At 38.5% G+C, this 23,151-nt stretch overlaps 2 protein-coding genes across 2 annotated transcripts; both read right to left on the bottom strand.

Annotated features, from left to right (window-relative positions):
• LOC109845758 (putative disease resistance protein RGA3) lies at positions 6,132–10,410 on the bottom strand. The gene is made up of 3 exons (XM_020415028.1): positions 9,161–10,410; positions 7,357–9,096; positions 6,132–6,498 (listed from the first exon to the last, which is right to left on the bottom strand). The coding sequence occupies exons 1-2, from the start codon at positions 10,327–10,329 to the stop codon at positions 7,371–7,373; spliced, it is 2,895 nt and encodes a 964-aa protein (XP_020270617.1). The 5' UTR covers positions 10,330–10,410; the 3' UTR covers positions 6,132–6,498; positions 7,357–7,370.
• On the bottom strand, positions 10,640–11,374 carry LOC109844621. Its single transcript, XM_020413734.1, has 2 exons — positions 10,972–11,374; positions 10,640–10,804 (listed from the first exon to the last, which is right to left on the bottom strand). Exons 1-2 carry the CDS (start codon positions 11,300–11,302, stop codon positions 10,695–10,697), a joined length of 441 nt encoding a protein of 146 aa, XP_020269323.1. The 5' UTR covers positions 11,303–11,374; the 3' UTR covers positions 10,640–10,694.

The raw sequence follows: 23,151 nt of genomic DNA, 5'->3' as shown, positions 1-23,151 counted from the left end.
GCCATGTCCTTTCAGAGAAACTAATCTTCATCAGTTAGGCTTTTTTGGTCAGTTGATTTGTTTAAATTGTTCTTATTTTTTCTAAACTAGAGTCTATTCTAATCAAGGAGATTACATAAATAGATCGGCTATTCTAAACTACAGTCTATTCTAAATTAAAACTGATACGTCAATTAAAAAAAGTTGCCTTACATCTAACTCTCAACATCAGATCTCTTTGTAAATCATGTGCCATTGAATCAAGTATAATAGCAAGTGAATAAGACCAGTCTTCGTAATTCTTGTTATATTATTAGCGACATGTGAATTATTACACGAACCAATTACTGCTTTTATATTATTTTGTGCCTTTATTATGTGTTTGCTACCCAAAATTGATGTCCACAAAGTTTGCAGGACATGTGCTTGACAAGTATCGAAATCGTCTTCTTCCGGAGAATGCTGAAGCTCAAATTTGTACTGGTTCTTGGTTAGACGGGATTCCTTGTGAGTTGCCTTCTTTTTTTTTCCTTTATTGCTTTTTTGTATTGTTGTGGGCTACATATTTTATCACAAAATATTAATATTATTTTTTCTTATTAAATGCAGCTCTGGCAGACATTGAAGAAGGAAATTTATTAGTACATGATTTCAGTAATCTAGAGGTTTCTGAATCGGAAGGCGAAAGTGATTAAGGTAAGATTTTACTTGTTCCATGAAATTAGTGTACATCATAAACTTGCTTTTCTAATGTTGTTGGCTAAATATTGATTGTTGCCATTTTCGAATTTTGACAATTTGCAATTTAAGCGTGCATAATATGGCATAATATGGCACAACCTTAAACTGGTCAAGACTAGACAGTTTATTGCAGTAGGGCAATTAAATTTTATATTTAACACCATGGATATTTTTACAATCACATAGAAGTCAAAAAGCATTTCCTATACACCACATTTCCTCACTCTCACAAACTTGATCAATGGTTAATCCCAGATAGAGAGAACAGTAGCTCCAAAGTACTGCTTCAATGTGCCTTTTAATGGCAGGAGTGAAATAATGCTCTGTTTACGTATTTTGTGCGCATTCTGCTCAACTGATCTGAATTAGAGTCAGATTTTATATCCTTGAATTATATTCTCCAGTTTACTACTTTTACATCTTATTTATAGTCTTAGTGTTATGCAATACTTGCAATGAGCACAAAGGCCTTGTTGTAACAAAGAATCTTTCTAGAAGTTCATGAAAATTTATTTCTTATTGTTCAATAATATTTGTGTATACCTGGGATATTTTTTGTCAATTTTCCTATTACTTTATTATGTCACTTTATTATTCTATCAATATTGATTGTTATCTGCGATCTATAAAACTAAAGACCATTGCTTAATGAACTATTGCTTAATGAAGCCTGTTAACATTATGTTATTAAATTGTCATCTTATGGCTGAAGGAGTCTTTTGTTGACGATGATACTTGTAATGTCTAGTTTATTTCACCAGTAACATGCAAGTGTGGCATGGTATTTGCCTTGAGCCAAGACAACATCAGACATTGATTAAGGTGTAGTGACCTGAGCTTGAAACATGATAGAATCCTTGTTGTAGATGTGTTTATTCAAGGATAAGAGTTTTGATATAAAGTTGAAAATAGATGGCAAACACTTGTTCACATGGTCAGATAGGAAATTCATTGATTCAGTTGACACTGCTTTATTGCATTACGTTATGTACACATCAAAAACTTTGACGCGATACTTAGTAATTAGCATTTATTTTCTAAATTACAGATGTTAATTTTGTAGACTGTTAATTGGTTTTACAAAGCTCCAATTCGTTAATGCTATTTCCAGTAGATTTTCAATTTTGTTTATGCTGTCGAAGTATACCATTTACATTCACTCTCGTGTTCTTGTGTAATGATTTAAAGTGTGAATACTTTTATGTACTTGTATGTTCAACTAATCCTACAATTAATTAGTATATGAGAAAGCAAAATTTTTGAGCTTTTGCCTCACTTTTACACTACACGTACAAATACCAAGAAGGATTTCCCTTAAATCATGAGATTACAAATATTAAGTTCTTTATATATTAATACAGTTCCCATGGTTCATGAACTTTACTTGGTTAATTGTTTAATTTGATAGTTTGACTTAGCAATCTCATTAATAGTTTATATATGAAATGTTCTTATGACTCATGCCGCGTAACACTTAACTAAGTTGATAAACAGGGTCATTCAACTGCTGCTGCAGCAAATGTTCGAAAATTGAACAATTAACCAAGTAAAGTTTCATGATTTTTAGTTGCATTTGGAGCTGAAGTTGCTGTTGTTGCTGATGCAATTCTTGTTGCTGCTGTAGCTGTTGAAGATGATGTTGCTCCTCTAACTGAAGTTTCAAAAATTGCTCCAACTCTGGCATATACTGGTTAACTGATTGTTGCTGCTGCTGCTGCTGCTGAAGTTGCTGAAGCTGCTGAATGGGCCATAAATCCCTCCCTTTTGATCTTTGTTTCCTGGTCTTTTCTTTCTTCTGTCATGATCCTGTTCATGCCTGAACATTTGAAAGATGGGAAATAAGTAGACTATGGTTGTGCTACTATTTTGTTTATAGACGAACTTACTACTCTTCTAGTTTATCAAGTAATTAAGTAGATTGTCCTTACTAATCGTGATCGTGTTGCTGATAGTTATGATGGCGTTTATATCAAGTTATTGATCTTATACAGATCCTTGCATACCTTGTGTTTTCTATCTTAATTCATTTAAATATACTCGCAATTTTGTTGTTATTGATCTTTTGGTTTTTGGTTTGGAAATTTGAGGTTAATTTTGCAAATGTGTGAGGTCTGTACTTTTATCCAGGCTTGTAAATGGTTCAATCATGAATTTGTCTGCATTTGTTTATCTTTGTTTATGTTCCTATCTTTGTTAGTATTTTATCAAAAGCCCCAACAAGTTTGCAAAAAGCTCCCAAAAAGTTTGCAAAAAGCCCACAATAGTTTACAAAAAAAACCCCTAAAAGTTTACAAAAAACACCCCAAAAGTATTATACATATATATGTACTATAGTTAAATGGGCAAATGGGCGACCCGTTTATTAAATGGGCGGGTAAAAACCCGCCAATTTAAATAATGTTAAATGGGTCATAAATGGGTAAATGGGCAAAACATGCCCGTCCATTTATAGCCCGCCCATTTATACCCATACCCACCCATTTAACATCTCTACTGTGTGGTCAGTTACCTGCTGTTGGTGTGAATTGCAGATATTCTAATTAAGGCCAGTTCCATCATTTGTTTGTTCTATAGAACAGTACCGTCCCATGCATATTAAACTGTATTGTCTGGTGACCTTCTTTTTCTGCTGTAATCATCATGTTACTGATATTGGATGGTGATGTACATAATTCTAGAATTTAATACATTTCTGCAGATGTACATTAGATGTAGAGGTCTTCTCCATTATTCTAATCTCAGCTGTAAAGATCTCTACCAATTTTTCTCGAAGGAGAGATCATCTTAACTTCTTCTGTCCCCAGCACAATTCTTCCTGTTTTCAGTACATTTTCCAACTATTCTTGTTCTGTACATCTCTTAGCTTCCTGCTTAGGCTTTAACTGGACAGATGCTGGATGATATCAAATATTATCGAGCCAATTTGATGAAGTCATAAATTAAAATGCAAAGGTTGAGCTGTTAGCTGAATAGCAATTATTATTATTTATTATTTATTTTTTTTATTTTTTGTTTTTTTATTTTTCTTGGTTGGTGCTTCCAATTTGCTATTGGTTTGCAGTTCACATTACACTGGATTAAATATGGATCAGCTTTTGTTCATTTGCATCATCAGGTTTTCCTTGTTGCTTAATCCATGGACTGACTGGATCTGCTGGTAGTTGTCCGAGCTCATTCAAATTGTTTGCATGATTTATCATTTGTGAAGGGGTCGGGATAAACTTGCCTCATGCCTCATTGTATTATTAGTAGTGCAACGACACGATTTTAACTCGAATGGTTTCCAGATTATGTTTCTTCTGATATGCATCTGCCATCCAGTAATGTTTTTGTTTGCTGGATCCCTACTGCATCAAGTTTCAGAGCGCCTGCCATTAAGCGTGGTATCATATGGTGCGAACGTTATAGTGCTGGATTTGGTATTGTTAGTGTGTACTTTAGTATCATATAGCATTAGACATTTCTACTTGGTAATCATATATTATTTGACAAGATCTATTGGTCTTTAACGGTTCGTGTTTGAAGGCATTAAGCTTGTTCTGTCAAGAGGATTGTATTAATCTCACCAAACGCTTTCACTGGTAATTCTTGACCCCATTTTCTAGTTTTGGTTCTAGGCATAGCCCTCGCAAAATAACTCGGGGGAATTGACAGTCAGGAAATCTCAAGGACGGATGACTTGGATCTGCATAAAGATTAATACTTTGGTATTTTCTCCAAATTTCCTTATAATTCTTAAAACTATTAGTTACGAGTAACAAAGGGAACATATTTCTGTCACCGCTTTGGCTATATAAAGAAATCTTATTGGTAGAATTAAAACAGTTTATATGACTTTTGCTTCATGACAAAAAAATACGCTTAGTGATATATTCTCCCATTCATTATCATTCTTAAAAGAAAACATAGCGAAGATAAACGAAGACAATAATCCTTCTTATCTAAGAGCCATGACAAACTGAGTTTTTTGCTTAATCAAAGCAACATAATTTACGTGCTTTCAATTTTAATTGGGACAAAAAAAAAACACTTCAAACTTTTTGAGAGAGATTCCTCTCAAACTCTCTTTTTGGCGAGCCTCTATCTGCTATGTTGAGGGGGTGATTTTGTAAATCACCCCTCAACTCATCTGGGATTGGCTTCCAAACCCTATTTACCCAAGTTATTTTTTCCCTGTCACTCCCCCAGGATTCTCATCACCTTCTCCATCGCCTGCAGCTGAACTCTTCATCATTTGACAGATATTTTGAAAGTTGAGGTCTTTAGACTTCAAATTTATAGCATATAACATTTCCGAATACTCAGGACATAGGCATCAGTAAAATGATTATCCAAATCTTTTCTGGATCTTAATTCATTCATATACAAATGATTATCCAAAGCATCTCTCTCAAGGGAATGTCAATAAAGATACATTAATATAGCTTCAACACAGAATGTACAAGTAATGGAATGAATATTACAGTTGTCCGAACTTTACTGAGTCTTAATTCATTTATCTTGCATTCCACTAAATTAATGCAAAGCACATGTACTTTTTTTAGTAATCATACGAACTCAAAGAACACATACAATTATCTGCGGATTGAAGTAAAATTCTTGGTACATTTGAGGTAATCATACGAACTCAAAGAACACATACAATTATCTGCGGATTGAAGTAAAATTCTTGGTACATTTGAGCTGAAAATGCACCTCGTATAAAATTCTTGGTACATTTGAGCTGAAAATGCACCTCGTAGTGAAGGTACTAGAAGGTGACAGATAAAATATGCTAATCTCTGTATTCAAAGCAAGTACCATTTCAAAAATCACGTGTAAACAAAATAAAAGTTCCAGGAAAAGTTTCCAACGGACCAATTCCTGTCATTAACTGGAAATCTGCAGCAAGTAAATGATGGAATAAGTGATAACACGCATTTATGGATGCCCATGCGAATGCTGAGGAGTTTGATACAGGGAGAATTGTGCATGAATCAGTCTTTATCTAGTGTTGGGTTTATTATAGTCATTAATTGTTAATGTAATTAGATATTAAATGGGTGAGTTTGAGTATTAAATGGACGGGCTATAAATGAGCGGGCATGTTCTACCCATTTACCCATTTATGGCCCATTTAATATTTTCTAAATGGACGGATTTTTCCCGCCCATTTAATAAACGGGACACCTATTTACCAATTTAACAATAGTAGTTATGTATATAATATTTTTTGAGGTGTTTTTTGTAAAATTTTAGGGGTTTTTTTGTAAACTATTGGAGGCTTTTTGTAAACTTTTGGGGACTTTTTGCAAACTATGTGGGCTTTTCGTAAACTATTGGGGGCATTTTTTTTGCAAAGATAGGAACATAAACAAAGAGGAACAAACAAAGGTAGACAAGTTCATGACTGAACCATTTACAAGCTTGGATAAAAGTACAGACCTCACACATTTGCAAAATTAATACATAACAAAAAATAGTGCCAACATATCATGACCTTTGAACCTGAGACAATGTATCCATAACAAAATATTAATACACATTTTATGCTGAAACACATAGATAAAGACTGCAAGAAACTAAAAAAATACAAATTACTCCTTCTGTATATCATTTGCTCTATATGTTTCCACTGAGTTATATTCATCATACCCTTTATCCTCTCTTGAATCAGACTGTGTAGTGATGCCTCTGAGCTCGTCAATCTGACTGATGAGTTAATATACTGAGGCACAAGACCCTGCAACAACCCTGCAACAACCCTGCAGCTGCTCCGTGTCTCAAGAAAGCTCCAACCTGTACAAAATGAATAAGGTGAATTACTTATAGTGATAATAATACACTAGGTAGCAGTAACAACTGAAAGTATGAATTTCTTGCATACTTCAGGTAAAACTTTTAGCATCTCGTGTATGTAAGATGTAGTAACTTAGCTTCATATACAAAAGCACCTATATCGCAAGTTGACACAAATTTTAATAGAGAAAACCTAGGATTGTAAATATTCAATTTTTATATCAAATCTCTATTCAGCGTTGCTTGCTAAAAGAGGAACATAGTGAAGTCAACCAAACATGAAATTTGATCAATATTAAAGTGTAGAAAATGGAGGAAACTTTTCTGAAATAAGTAGGGCAACAAATGGCGCTTGCAAAAACCCCCAAAGCCATCAAAATTCTCCACTCCCTTAATTCCCTCAAACCCTAACGTCGCCTCAACGCCTCAAGACGTCTAATTACCTCCAAATCTCAGCACAGGATCAACAAAAGAATCGAAGATGAAGAGGGGGGTGGAGCGACAGAGGAAAGGGCATATTACTGGCAACCCCCTCAGTTTTTAATGTTAATTAATAATCTTAAATACTAATAATCAGAACGTAAAAAGGGCAAAATAAGAATAAATAGATAGAAATGTAGGATAAAACTATAATTAAGCAAGTTGAAAGGGGGCAAAATGGACATGCAAAAGTTTTGACGCTTGTTTTCTCTTTTAGAAATAGTATAGATATAGATATAGATAGATATAGATTTATGACCAATTAATCCAAACATCTAGAATCATAAAAGTCCGCAAACCCTAAACAAATAGAGACCCCTTCATTTATTCATATCTCGTACATATGATGGTTTAAGATAAGATCATACAGGGTAATACCTTGTTTAACTTCTTTACTTTTCTCGAAAACCACAGGCTGTTCTCCCTTCAAAACTTGCGGCTCGATTTTTCCCCCCCTTCTGCTTTTGCTCCTTCCTTCTATCTTTGATTTTCAGTCTTGTTATTGTTTTGATGTGAGGGATGTGTTGGATGTTGGGCCAATCAGCACCTTCATTCTCCCGGCATCGCTCCTTCAGCGCCTCGTTGCAGGACTGGATCTCCAGGCTTCGCAGGGACAGAGGAAGTTGTGGCAGCGATTGGAGCTCACGAGCTTCACGAAGTGTCAAGTACTCGAGGGAAGAGAGAGTTTGGAGGCTAGAAGGCAAGCACTTTACATTACGCCACAGATTGAGATATTGAAGTGAAGTTGAATTCTGCAACAACCATGACTCTGCGAGAGCAGCCTCCAGATGACTACAATCTCGTATTGCTAGCCGTACGACAGATGTGAGTTTTCTCAATGGCTCTATGTGGAGCAGGAACGGGTCATCGATTTCAAGTTCTTCAACAGTCGATGTGAACCCCTGCTCCTCTTCCGGCTCGATTGATGCTGAAGTTGTTTCCGCAGCTGCTCGCACAAGCTTGGGGCACTCCCTGATGGTTAGCTTTTTAAGGTGGGGAAGAGCCTTTAGACGCTCAATTGATGCCAGCTCACCACACCCTGCCAGTTCCAACTCCCTCAGCGAAGTAAACTCCCCTTCGGAGGGAAAGGCGGTTATGTGGTTAGCTCCTTCTAGTCCAAGGAATGAAAGGGAAGTAAGAGTGAGACCGTCCGGTCCACCACAATCAACAAGCCAAAGTATCCGGAGTGATGGGAGAGAGAAACAATCAACTGGGGTAACTGTGTCTGGAGACATCCTCAGCTTAGGGCAAAATCTAATCCACAACCCCGTGAGAGACGTGAGATGATGTCGGAACAAGCCAGACACGGATGTCAGCTCTCCACACCTTTCAATTATCAATTTAGAGAGGGAGGGGGAGGACGTAGTACCGCAGCCGCTACCACCGCAGTTGCTGCCCACCCAGAACGTCGGGGAATCAGACAATCCCACGCCTTTCAGCACCAATTTTTGGAGACCGAGGGGCAGAGGGGGCAGCGCCTTCAGTTTGCGACAATTCTCGATAACAAGTTCTTTGAGGAGAGGACACCAGGGTACCGCCTCTGCTTCTAATCCACACCACTCCTCCCATCGCCCACAACCATAAATAGATAAGTACTTTAGTTGTTGAAAGCCACCTTCACAGTTAATTTGCCGAAGAGCTGGCAGTGCCGACAATCTCAAATGCATGAGGTATGGGAGCTTCCCGAGAGAAGGAAGGTGCTTCCATGCCATGCCATATTCAAGCCTTACGTGCTCCAGATTTTTTAATAGGTCTGGTTCCATCCAACATGGAGACCTGGCGCCTTGGTATCCGTCTATTGTTAGTTCCCTGAGGCTATCAGGTGGCTGCAGGCGATCAAGCATCAGTTCATACTCATCCGCTACATCACTGTCATCAGACCAAACCAGCTCTAACATGAGGAGGTTTTTTTTACAATGCAACTCGATCGTACTGACTTCCTCGTGATGTTTGCGATTCTCAAGGCCACAGATCTTCAGCTCTCGCAAATCTCTCATCTCCTTCAATTCGCTCAATTTATAAACATTAGCAGCGAACGACAAACGTTGAAGTGAAGTTAATGTCCCAATCCCCTCGATTTTTTCATAGTAAAATTCCCATGGTATTAGGTGTCTCAAACTAACAAGATTATTCAAACCAAGAACAGGACCAGTAGAATACCCAATAGGCGGCCAAAAACAGTTAAAGGACCTGCAGGTGGCAGAGCCTACAGAATGAACTTGGTAACCGAGAAATAACATGACGAATCGACAAATATCTGATATGCCTCAGGTTACCAATTGCATCTGGCAAAGCGTTCATGCCGTCAACATCTAGGCGCAGCACCCGAATGCTTTCCAGTGACTTGAACGCTTCTTCAAAATCCTTGGCATGCTCATTAACATATCCTCTGAAGACTAACACAAGCGTGCGGAGTTTCTTCCGTTTGCCCACATCTTTAAGAAGGTCAAGTTTGTCGGTTTCAAAATACAGATGACGTACCATATTAGGGATCTGGTCAATTGTAGTCATGCCTCTGACAAATCTAAAGCAATCATCATGAGATACTTTACGTGCTAGATCGTGCAAAAGATCATGCATGTTGTAGATAGTTCCGTATTGAAGTTCGAGAAATGATAGTTTCACTAAACCGTCAAAGTAGCCCCTTCCAGTGTCCTCCAGTGTCTCGTTTGGATATTGGGAAGATTGTTGAACGAAGCCGAGAGCCATCCACATGAATACTAGATCATCTTTGTCAAACCTATAATCTTGAGGAAAGATGCTGCAATAAGCAAAACAGGGTCTTAAGTGCATTGGTAAATGGTGATAGCTTAACATCAAAACCGCCATCACACCATCCCTCTGTTGTGCTTGATCGGATATATTGTTCGCTTGCAAAACTCCGGTCCAATGATTATCATCCAACTTAGAATTCAATAACGCCCCAGTCGTCTTTGCAGCCAATGGTAAGCCCCCAAGCCTTTTTGCTATTTTCTGGCCAATGGATTCCAACTTCCTATAATCACAAGAGTCTACACCAGCAAATGCATATTGGTTGAAAAGTGATAGGAAGTTGTCATCATCTAAAGGTTTCAATATCATTGGCTCATTTATTGACCCCCCCAAAGCCGATGCAGCCATTTTTGCAACTGTCACAATTCTAGTAGTTAACAAGATTTTACTTTCTTTATGGCCGCTCCTCAAAGGAGCAAACAATTTATCCCACTCAGAACGATTGTCATCATTCCATGCGTCATCCAAGACAAGGAGAAATTTCCCCGATGACACCAGATCTTTAAGAGCATCCTGCAATTCGGGAAGTCCCCCAACTTCAGGTCTCTTTTTCGTGGCGTGTTCTATCAAATCTGCCATGACCTTTTTGGCATTGAAAGGAGTGGAGATGCACACCCAGAGTCTGCGATCGAAGGAATTAGTTAAGCTCTCGTCATTATAGACGAGTTGTGCGAGGGTGCTTTTGCCCACTCCTCCATGGCCAATAATAGCAAAAAGAGACACGTTGGTACCACCCTCATCCTCTTCCGCGACAGGCTTTCTCAACCACACTAACAGTTCCTCCCTCTCTTTATCTCTTCCAAACACTTTTCTCTCAGTTAGAGCTGGTCCAGTTTCACGAGCAGAAACCGTGCTCTGAGTTTGATGTTGTTGATGCAGTTGTCTGTGTTCTTGTAGTGTAGAGATGAAATTTCCCACGCCCGCTGCGACTTCATCTAGCCTTTTCACAGCCCCCTCAGTTTCCCGAGGGTGGGATCGGATTTGAAGACCCTTTTACTAGCTTTTACAACTTTCCGTTTGGAGTCGGAGAGAAAACCACGCACTTTACCCCTGCCTGCATGCGAAAATGGTAGGGAAGTTCAATTTTCTTTTATTGATTAAATTCCAAAAACAATCAATTATTTTTTAGCATCTGATTGCCAACCTTCAATTATGAAATAAAGAACTGATAACAATAAGGCGAAATTTCATTTTTTTGACACTTAAAAAGCCATCACTTACCACTATCACCGTGTTCTTTGCTGCCTGAGGCTTTCTCCTCAATTTGTTTCTGTAGTCTGAGGTAATCAAGCTCATCAAGTACGTTGTCAGCCTCATCCAATGCATCTTTTAGTTGCCACAACCATTCGTCGAGTCCTCCCTTGATCTCTTGCTGCCCGCTCTCTGCCATCTCCACAACGGCTTGGATACGAGGAAGAGCTTTCTTGAGCCTTTCAAGCTCATCTTTCATCCGAGCATCCCGAGCAAAATACTGTTCTGCTGCATACTCGAGCCCGATCTCCACCAACTTCTCGATGATTTTGGTCACAATCACGTCTCCGACCACCGCCATGTTTGTACGAGTATCGAACACTCTTCGCTTTTGCTTTCTAGTAGTAGATGAAAACTTTAATTGCAGAGAGCTGCAGAACTCCTTGGTTCTCCTACAGTACTTAAGAAATGGGGGACATATATCCACACTCCGAATTATTATGAAATACCCCACTCCGCCCCGCATTTAGTTGCGGTTTGCAGGCGAAATTGAGAGGATGAATATCAACTAGTTTGCGCAGTTCCAGTCTATAAGTCAACAAGGCGATAATAAAGATCAATAGGAGACGTTGAGCGCGTACAAAGGCCACAAAACACGCCATGTGTTGTGGGAACCCAAAAATTGAATAATAAGAGAACAAAAATTGAATAATTAGTATCACTATCAGCATTTATGTTTAGCACTAGGGATTGAAATTAACCAAATAATTAACAAATAGTTCAATAATTGTTCGACTAACTATTTGGCCATATTCGATTCAAGAGTTCATTTGCCACTAAACAATTATTTTTTAGAATTTAACCACATCTATATTCGATTTGTTTGTCTATCATGTGAACGCGTGAAAATGCGTGAGGGGATTTGAGATTTTGTTCAGCGGCTTGTGAACAACAAAGATGTTTTTTCTCGTGTTGTTTAGCGGACAAAAGCGGGGGCCATGAGCGGAGAGCAGCAAGAGTTGTTGGATAACGCGTGAAGTGATAAGAGCCAGCTGACAAAAGAAGAAACCACGTGGGAGGCTATTGGAGGTGGCACTGAATCCAGCGGACAAAAGAAGAGGCCTATTTTCGCAATCACTTTAACCGCTAGGCTATAAATAGGAACGCCTAGGGTTTTGTGTGTGGCGTGCAAAAGGGGGAGAAGCAGGCTTTGGCGGCTATGAAAAGGGAAAATTCACAGAGAGAAAAAGTGGTTGGGGAGGCTGTGCAGGGAAGAAAGTGCCGACTTTCGAAAGAATTTTGGCATCCCTTTTGTGAGAGATTTGAGAGTTAGTTTGAGTGTTTAATTTTGTGTGATTGTAAACCCATTTGTATTCTCTTTCTCTAATAGTAGATCTCCCCTCTCCTTGCCCCGTGGACGTAGGCAATTTGCCGAACCACGTTAACATTGATTGTTCGTGTTGTTATTTGTAATAGCTTCTTTAGGTTCCCTTGACAGGTCAATTCTAGAACTGATGAGAGGGAAGAGCTGATATCCTACTTTGTTGATATATCTTCCTTTCCGTTATTATTTCCTTTATGAAACAGGGATTTAGTTGAGATCTACTCTCTTGTCGAGCACTAGAGGTGCTGCCGAAATTTCCGCTGCGCACAACAAGTGGTATCAGAGCATAAAATCACAACATATCAAATATTCATTTAAAATTTGATCACTTATTATTTGTATTATTGCACATATGATGTCATATGTTTAACCCACTTACCATTTATTTGTATTATTGCACATATGATGTCATATGTTTAACCCACTTACCATTTCAATTTAAGTTTTATGTGCTAAGTTTAAGACTTAAATAATCTTAAATCTGTTTTCTAATAAAATTTTTGATTTAAATATATATACATCATATATTATTAAGTAATAATTTTTATTCTTGAATTTAAATATAGTTAATCACAGAGAACTCATTAGGACTCCTAAATTAGTCAAGAAATGAGGACTTACGTCTACACAACGAATTTTCATGATAAACCCTACTCTCCCACATTTACTTGCAGTGTGGAAGTGAAATCGAGATGTTGATTATCAACTTGGGGACTTATTTTTTTGGGTTTTGTCTAAACCCAACGTTTGACCTCCACTAGTTTTTAAGCCCAACTACTACCGGAAAAGAGCCGATTGAATTATTTCAAACCCATTTTTTTCAGCGACTTGTGAATTGATTATGAGCTGTTGGCTTTTTTCCTTTATTTTTAATTAATTTTGTGACTATAATGATTGGTCAAAAGTAAAATAAAGGGCAAAAAATTAGAGGAATGAAAATCTGGATTAGTCTTCCAAATCATCAAAATCGTTATTTAGTCCCCCCCTAGTTCATATAAGTTACTTTGAATTAGCTTTCGTGCGGAACGGGTGCGTGATTTAGAGAGAACACCATTAAATTTAACTTTTTGATTCGGTTTCAGTTATATCACTTTCCGCAAATTTAGTGCAAATCAAATCCGTTTAACACCCAAATCCAGTCCCTCTTTTTCTTCACTAGGGGAGAGGAAATGTTTGTGGTCTTGGAATAATCACTATCCAACCAGAGTTAATTAAGAAATTGGACTGAAAACTAAATAATCTGTAATTGACCTATGCGATTTCGGGGACTGAATAACAATTAGGGGTGCATTCGGTTCGGATACGGTTCGGATATGACACTTACCATAACCATAACCACTTTCTGAAAACGGATACGGATACGATTCAGATATTCATCAGTAAAAAAAACATTACTATATCCACATTAAACAGATATGGTTCGGATATTAGAGAGTTAGATACGGATATGATACGGATACTAATCGGATATTTGAGAAAACATTAGGAGCCGTTTTCAGAAAGTAGTTATGGTTATGATAAATATTATATCCGAATCGTTTCTGAACCGAATGCACCCCTATATGTTAGGCATAAAGATGCTCTCAAACAAAACCATTTCCCTCCCTTACTTGTTTGTGCACTCATGATAGCAATACAATGATTTAAAAACATGAAAGGTTTGAGGGAGAAATATCTTAAAATAAAAAAAAATCATGTCAGAAAGAAATCCAATTGTTTATCTCTCCAGATTTATGACAACGGGAAGCAGACAAGTAATTTCCTTTTGCAAATCCGGCCACGTCATTAGTTTATGCCATAAAAGCAGACCCTGACTGCAATACGAGGGCAAAGGAAGTCAACGATAAGAAAGAAAAGTGTTTGGTGCATTAGGACAAGTTAAACCAACTATTGATAACCTCGTTTAAAATTCTTAGCTTTAGAATTTTCAAAACTGATGTTGACGAGGATTCACTTGTGCTGAGCTGCAACTCACATGCGCGTTGGTAGTTTCATTATTTAAAATTGAGAATGGGGAATCCTTTGGACAGACCGGCACGCCAGAAGACCATGATAAGTAATCATTTCTTATTTTATAACTCCTTTTAAAAAAATTTAAACGCCGCGTCCTGACCGCGTATGTTATATGACGAGGGTTTGTACTCCTTTTAAAAAATATCATGAAATGAGTTTCCTAAAGTATGAGTCACATCATTCAATAATATAATGACAACTTATCTCATCTCATCTTTTTTCTTAATTTGAAGAATGAACCAAACACAAGAAAAGAACCTATTATAGGAAATCAGTTTCTTATAATTGATTTCCTTTTTTTTTAGCCAACAAGAGAACCTCAAAACAAGTCATGAAATTTATTTCTTAAAAAATCACTCAAATCATCTAATAATATTGTGACAACTCATCTCATTTCTTACTTTTAAGAAATGAACCAAATACAAGAAAAGAACCTATTATAGGAAATAGATTTCCTTTTCTTTGATTTCCTTGCTTTTTTAGCTAACCAAACAGAATATAAATATCTCAACTTTCGCAGACCTGATATTGCCTATGCGATACATATTATCAATCAGTTTGTCTCAGCTCCTCATACAGGTCTCTATGCACCTCCTCTTCAAATTCTCTGCTATCTTCAAGGGACATTGAGCCGATCTCTATTTTTCTTTGCCTCGTCCTACCTTGAGCTACGAGCATAGAGTGATGCTGACTTGGCTAGAGATGTTATTGATCGTCGTTCCACAACTAACTACTGCATATTTCTTGGAGATTCTTCGATTTCATGGAAAACAAAGAAGCAAGAAGTTGATTCTCATTCCATCGCTAAGGCGGAATATCGAGCAATGACGTCCACTATTACAAAAATTGTTTGGCTTCATTAGTTACTATGTGACATGGGGGTGTCTTCTATTGCTCCCACTCATCTACATTGTGATAACACTAGTGCCATCAACCGTATCAAGATTGATTGTAATTGTGATAACTTCTGTGATTTCGCACATCATCACCTTATCAACAGAACAAATTTTTTAGCTTAGATTAGCTCTCGAATGCAGCTGGCTGATTTCATTACTAAATCTCAGATCCTCCAGCGTCATCTCTTTTGCATAAGCAAACTCTTGTTGGTTGGTCCACCATGATTTTTTTTGGGCTCCCAAATATTTTAACTTTTTTAGCGAAAGCCCCCTAAAAAGTGTTTTTGCATTTGGTGGACCTTCTCCTATTCTCCTTACTTTTTAGGAGGCCTTGTTGTAAAATTTTAAAAGTTTTGGGTATTATTTGAGAATTTCTGCAGCTTTAAGGGGTTTGTCCGGAAAAGATTTGGGATTAGTGGGGGAAAAAGTTCAGTGGTCTTTGTGGCAAACGGAATATGGAAAGCCTGCTTTACTGTATGGTGTGATATATGAGATATTAATTTGATCGGGAGGTGTTGAAATCCAGAGGGTGGATGTCCTTCCTTAGTCTGAATTTGCAAAGAGCAATATGAAATAAGATTTTGGGTCAATGTGGGCGAGCTCTTGTGTTTCCCCCCTCTCTAATAGAAGCAATTAATGCGTGTATGTTTAATGACTTTATTTGTTGTTGTTATCTGATTCATATGAATTGAACAGAATGACATAATTTTTAATGGAAGATATCCAATCCACAGACCATTATTAATGAAGTTTGGGGAATTTGCATGCATGGCTCACATGGTCCGGTGATTGGAAAATCTAAGTGAAGTTTTGGAAGGCTTGCACACCTTAAACGGTGATGCATTGTTTGCATATATAGAGTTTGATTGAGTACAGTTACAGATCCTATTCTTTAGGAATATAATTCCAGTTTGTTAGTAGTTGTTACAGAAGAGTTCAAAATTACAAACAATTCTATAGGAGGAAGTTTAGATACTGTGATACTGCTAGTAGGTTCTTGTAGGTAGATTAGGTTGTTGTAGACAGATTAGACTTAGTCGTTAGACTTAGTCTTGACACTCCCCTGCAAGTTGAACGGCCAAGCTTGGATGGACAACTTGTTCCTTAAGTCCTGAAATCTTTGACTGCTGAAACCCTTGGTGAAGATGTCCGCTAGTTGATCCTTGGTAGATATAAAACGAACACTGAGTTGTTTGGAAGCAACACGCTCATGGACAAAATGGTAATCAATTTCGATATGCTTTGTGCGAGCATGGAAGATTGGATTTACCGTGAGATACGTAGCCCCTAAGTTATCACACCAAAGAGTGGGTGGAGGCATTTTTGAGTAACCAAGCTCTTTTAGTAGAGATTGAATCCACATAACTTCAGCAGTTGCAATTGCGACGCCCCTGTATTTAGCTTCAGTGCTAGATCGGGAAACTGTCTTTTGCTTTTGTGCACTCCATGAGATGAGATTGCCACCAAAGAAAATACAATAACCACTTGTAGATCTGCCATCATCCGGACATCCAGCCCAATCCGAGTCTGAATATGCATGAATTGTGAGACTGGTTGGTATAGACAGCAACAAGCCATGGTTGATTCTATTTTTGAGGTAACGAAGAATTCGTTTAACAGCAGACCAATGGACTTCACGAGGGTCATGCATGAACTGACATACCTTATTGACAGCTACTGTAATGTTTCTAGTGAAAGATAGATACTGTAAAGATCCCACAATACTTCGATATTGTGTAGGATCACTGTGAGTCGGTCCATCATATTGAGAGAGTTGACTATTTGCTGCCAGGGGTGTGTTAATGGGCTTGACACCATCGAACTTAGTACTCTGTAACAGGTCCAGAATATATTTTCGCTGAGATAGAAAAAGGCCATTGCGATTTGGAAGGACTTCGATACCCAGAAAATAGCTTAATGGACCCAGGTCCTTGATAGCAAAGGTAGATTGGAGCTGAATTATCAGTGTGTTGATATGATTTCCAGGTGTGCCTGTTACGATTATGTCATCAACATATATCAAAATAAAGAGAATTGAATCACCATTTTGTCTTGTGAGCAGAGATGAGTCGGCCTTGGAACTGACAAAACCAAGACTGCAAAGATATCCGGTGAGTCTCGAATACCATGCTCTAGGGGCTTGCTTGAGCCCATAGAGAGACTTTCGTAGGCGACAAACATGCTTTGGAAATCTTGAATCTACATACCCTGGTGGTCGTTTCATGTAAACTTCTTCTGTGAGATAACCATGAAGGGAAGCGTTTTGAACATCCAATTGACGGAGTGCCCATTTGTTCTTTAGTGCAATGGTGAGGACAAGCCGGATTGTGCAGGGTTTGATCACGGGGCTAAAAGTTTCTCTATAATCAATTCTTGCTTGTTGATTAAATCCTTTTGCAACAAGGCGAGCCTTGTAGCGATCAATAGTGCCATCAGATTTTCGTTTGATACGAAAGACCCATTTGCATCCCACAATGTTCTGATTGCATTTGGCAGGAGTGAGGGTCCACGTGCCATTCTGTAACAAGGCATTGATCTCCTCATCCATAGCTCTACGCCATTGAGGATGGTTCTTTGCCTGTGTGAAGCATGTTGGTTCCTCCAATTCTACATTCTGCAAAGGGTGTTTAGTGGCATGCAAACATAATCTATTAATAGGTTTACGTATACCATCTTTTGCCCTAGTAACCATATGATGTTGGGAAATGAGGTCTTGTGTAGTAGAGGTTGGAGCAGTAGGTAGTGGTAGGGTGCATGAAGTGATAACTTGAAGTGGTTCACTGTTTGGTGAGGCATGTGTGATTTCATTTTGGGTCAGTGGTATTTGTAAAGATACATTCGGTAAAGTAGGATTGGGTATGGGAGAAGTTTGTGAGGTGGATAAGATGGGTAAAATGGATGTTGTTTGTAAAGGGGCAGTGGGTATAGAAGCAGTACTTACATTGGGTAGGCTGCTGTGCACTGCCGAATAGGGGAAGATATCTTCTTCAAAGTCGACGTGGCGAGAGATGTACAGTCTTTTGGATTGTCGATGATAGCACATATAACCCTTTTGAGTGCTGCAATAGCCAATGAAGACACAGTCAAGAGATCTTTTCTCTAATTTATTCGAGGCATAGGGTCTGAGATATGGGTAGCAAAGACACCCAAAAGATTTTAACGCATTGTAGTCTGGTGTGGTACCAAAAAACAATTCAAGAGGAGTTCGACCCTTCAATGGTGAGGATGGTAGTCTGTTTATGAGGTAGCAGCTAGTGACGAAGGCATCAGCCCAAAATGTTAAGGGCATTGATGCATAGTTTAACAAAGAGAGACCAGACTCAACAACATGTTTGTGGCGTCTTTCAGCTAATCCATTTTGAGCGGAGGTGTGTGGACATGTAAATCGATGGAGAACACCACTTTGAAGTAGAAAGGGAGTGAGTTTCTTGAATTCAGTTTCGTTGTCTATTTGAAATTTTTTTATCTTTTTGCCAGTGAGATTTTCGATTTGTAACTTAAACTGTATAAAGACAGTAAGAACATCACTTTTGTGAGATAAGGGATAGACCCATGTGTATCTATTGAATGCATCCATTAACAGTAAGTAATACCGAGAGCCATTCCTTGAAAGCATTGGAGCAGGACCCCACAAATCTGATACAATTAGTTGTAATGGTTCTTCATAAACTGTGGAACTCAAAGAAAAAGGCAATTTATGACTCTTGCTAAGACGACAAGCATGACAAAATAATGTGGACTTATTTTCTACTGGCAATGAGTAGGTGGACACAATTTTATTGACGGTTTTGAGCATCGGATGGCCAAGTCGGTGATGCCACAACGAAACTGACTCTGATTGAAAAGCAGAAGGAGAACTAGCTGGCTTGTCAACAAAATGATATAATCCGTCCCTATTCGTGCCGTGCAACAGCGGTGTCCCCGTTTCCTGATCCTTCACAATAAAAGAATATGGGTGAAATTCAAAAAATACTTTGTTGTCAGTGCAAAATTTGGATACAGATAGTAGATTGGTAGAAATAGATGGGACATGGTAAATTTGATTGAAATGAAAAGTTTGATTATTAAGGCAAAAAGATGATTTACCAACATGTTTAATAGAAAGTGTATTACCATTACCAACTTTGATCTGATCAGGGCCATCATATTGAGTCTGGATGTGAAGATTGCTTAGATCAGAGGTTAAGTGGTGTGTAGCGCCACTATCTGGACACCAATTACCATCAAGAAGGGAACCTGGGGCAGCAACATATGCAGCTGGTTGGCTAGACGAAGAGGCAATAGTGAAGGTGCGATCAAAACGGTACCAACATTCCATAGCAGTGTGGTTCTTCCTACCACAGAGTTGGCATGGTCCTTGGGCATTGCGAGTTGGTGGAGGGCGTCCCTGAGCCTTGTTTAAAGACCGGTTCTTGTGACCTTGAGAGCCTGACCTGTTGCGAGGACCGTTGGAGTTGTTGTACCCATTGTTAGGGCGGGAAGAGCCGTGATGGGCAAGATTTGCTATGGGCTGAAGGGAGTTGGCATTTTGAGCTTCCGAGCGCATCTCATAGGCTAGCAGATTTGAGTAAAAGTCATCCATATAAAGATTAGCTGCGGTGGTAGTGAGCACCGTTACAATGGGATCATAGGATGAGTCAAGACCACTGAGCATCATGTGCTGGAGATCAGTGTTTGAGATAGTATTGTCGGAGGCTGCAAGATTGTCAGCGAGTTGTTTTGCATGGAGGTAATATTCAGCCATTGTCTTGTTTCCCTTACGCATATTTTGTAATTCACGTTTGAGATACAAGACTCTGGACTGAGATTGAGAGGAGAAATGTTTGCGAAGTGATTCCCATACTTCTCGAGACGTACTGAGGCCAACTACTTGAGCAAGTACTAACTCGGAGAGGGATGATAATAACAATCCTAGGAGAATTTGATCTTGTTTCTTCCAGGTGGTATAAGCCGGATTAATCTCTGTGGATTCCGGGAGAAGAAGTGCGGGGCAAGGGAAGCTCCCATCGACGTATCCTTCGAGGTCGTACCCCTTTAGAAGAGGTCGAAACTGGGTGAGCCAGAGAAGATAAGTGTTGTTGTCGAGCTTAACAGAGATTAGATGGTGAACTTGGATTGGTGGGAATGGAGATGGTGGTGTGGAGTAATTGGAGACCATATTGGTTGCAGCGGATGAAGAGGATTCAGGAGCGACCATGATTGAAAGATGTTAAGCTTGATAGAGAGGATCGAATTCTCTGATACCAAGTGAAGTTTTGGAAGGCTTGCACACCTTAAACGGTGATGCATTGTTTGCATATATAGAGTTTGATTGAGTACAGTTACAGATCCTATTATTTAGGAATACAATTCTAGTTTGTTAGTAGTTGTTACAGAATAATTCAAAATTACAAACAATTCTATAGGAGGAAGTTTAGATACTGTGATACTGCTGGTAGGTTGTTGTAGGTAGATTAGGTTGTTGTAGACAGATTAGTCTTAGTCGTTAGACTTAGTCTTGACAATCTACAACGTCCATATGCTTCTTAAAAATATTATGCGTGATATAATGAACACATACCTTGAAGTTATAAGGAATCAATTTACGTGAGATCATGGGTAACTGGTTCTTGTTTGAAAGACTAACACTAACAAAATATTGTCTACCACATAATGAACGCATACCTTGAAGCCAACCAGAATCAATTTTCGCAAGATCAGAAGTAATTTGTTCATGTTTTAAAGACTAAAACCAAAATGTAATCTCGATTTTACTTTATAAATTAAGTCATAGCCCTGTAATTTATATAGTCATGCCTTTTAGATTGCTAATTTGGCAGAGTTCAGAAATCTCATCAGTCATAGTTTGACACCATAATACTGTTTTTGTTGTCAACTTGTTAACAATCTGCCATGAACCTGCACTTGAATACTCAGTAGGAAGCACAATACCAATAATCGATGTTCCCTTTTATAATTAGATCATAAATCTCATCATAATTTCCAGATCACTATAAAATTAGATTGAACATTCCATGGTTAACGGCTCAGCTTGATAAGAGAAGGAAATTCTTCTATGAATAAATTGATATTTATTGTCATCAATTTGAATATACATACTTACATGTTCATGTGTTCCCTTAGCAAGTCATCCTCTTCTGAAGCCCATGTACCGTCACCGATTACAAATGTTCTGTGCTGAATCAATGGCTTTCTGCAAAACTGCTGAATCTCTAATATAGCACAAGTTTTCAAATAAATTCTTTAATGCAGGTACACAAGTTAGGTAACCGGTTCTCAACCTACCATTCCAGTGACGAACCACTGCGAATAGGCCAAGAATCTGAATATAGTGGCTCACTAGTGATCTTGTACCGTTCCAATTCCGATAGCAAATTTAGTTCCCCGTAAGGAGAGAGAGAACTTTGATTTAGAAAATGATGGGCTATTGTTAACCATGATTGTAAAATATCAATAAAAGGTGACCAAGAAAGTCACCGAATTAGGCATCAACTGCACCAGCAATATTCTGCGTGCTCAGAATATCCACTAAAGGAAAGGATACAGTGGCAGACGAAGGCCAAATCTGTTTGGGGGTGATAGTGAGTGAAAAGTTTAATGCACATCATTCTGGAGACATACTAATAGATAGTTTCTTCAGAAGAGATAAATAGAAAACAGATAAATATTTTTAGCACTTGCATGCATCAATGGTTATAACACATGCCAAACATAATGCAGAGAATGGATACCAACCTGTTTGACTGAGATCTACTAAACTAGGCAAGTGAATTTCAGAGATAAAATATCAACTTTTATGAAAGAACCCTCAACCATCAACAATGTTTTACTTGAAACTATTAACTCACCAATAAAAACTCGCATGAGGAATCAGTTGGTCACATTATTATGATTTGCACGTGGTCATAATAAAACAGATCAAACTCTCAATAACATAAAAAAACCTGACACAATCTCAAGGACCAAATACTGCATCGATCTCAAGGAGCAACAGAAAAGAAACAGAAAAGAGTGCATCAAGAATCAAGATGGTTGATAGCATGGTCAACTCACATTAAAAACCAATCAGCACCATTGTTCTCCTGGCACCGCTCCTTCAACATCTTGTTGCAGTTTGAGATCCACAGCATTCGTAGAGACGAAGGCAGCTGTGGCAATGACTGAAGCTCAAAAGCTCTCGTAAGTCGTACGTGCATGAGGGAAGAGAGTTTGGAGGCTAGAAGGCAACAACTTTCCAATATTATCCAGCTGGAGCTGTTGAGGAAAGCTTTGTTCTGAAACGGCCATGACTCTGTGGGAGCAGCCTCCAGATAACTACAATCTTCTATGCGCAACACTTTGACGGACGTGTGTTTTCTCCGTGCCTCAATGTGGAGTAGAAAGGGGTTGTTTTCGTCAAAAATTGTCGTTTTCATTGTCGTCGAACCTGTTACACCGTTTATCGATTACAAGTTCAAGTTGATCTTTTTATAAGATCTTCTTACAATTAGAAAAGTAAAGATTACAACTTTATGAAACAAAACGCAGCAGTAGTTTATCTCCTGTTGCTTTGTGTGGGATCTTTGCCTGTGCTGGGGACGCGTTAGTCCGTGGACCTCCGCGGATCAGATCCGGTTGACAAGTGCAATTATGCTATTGCTTCACGAAGGAAACAATCGCAGCAGCGACAATCACGACCAAGCGAGATTGTGGCTCTTCTCGAGATCAAAACCAGGTTTGATCCGGAGGAAAGAGGGGGAGAGAATCTCAAATCTATCGAAGGCTTTTTCTTTATGAAAAAATTCGCCAAGATCTGTCAATTCTCCTCTGAAATTCGTGGTCTACTGTTCAATTGGACAGCACCTCACCCTCAGATTTCAGATCATCTCGAATAAAGATCCTGAGCTTCTATTTATAGGCTTTTGTCGCTGTATTTTT

Source organism: Asparagus officinalis, chromosome 6, assembly GCF_001876935.1.
Source record: "Asparagus officinalis chromosome 6, Aspof.V1, whole genome shotgun sequence".
Classification (NCBI taxonomy): Eukaryota; Viridiplantae; Streptophyta; class Magnoliopsida; order Asparagales; family Asparagaceae; genus Asparagus; species Asparagus officinalis.
This window is presented reverse-complemented; position numbering and strand designations above follow the sequence as displayed.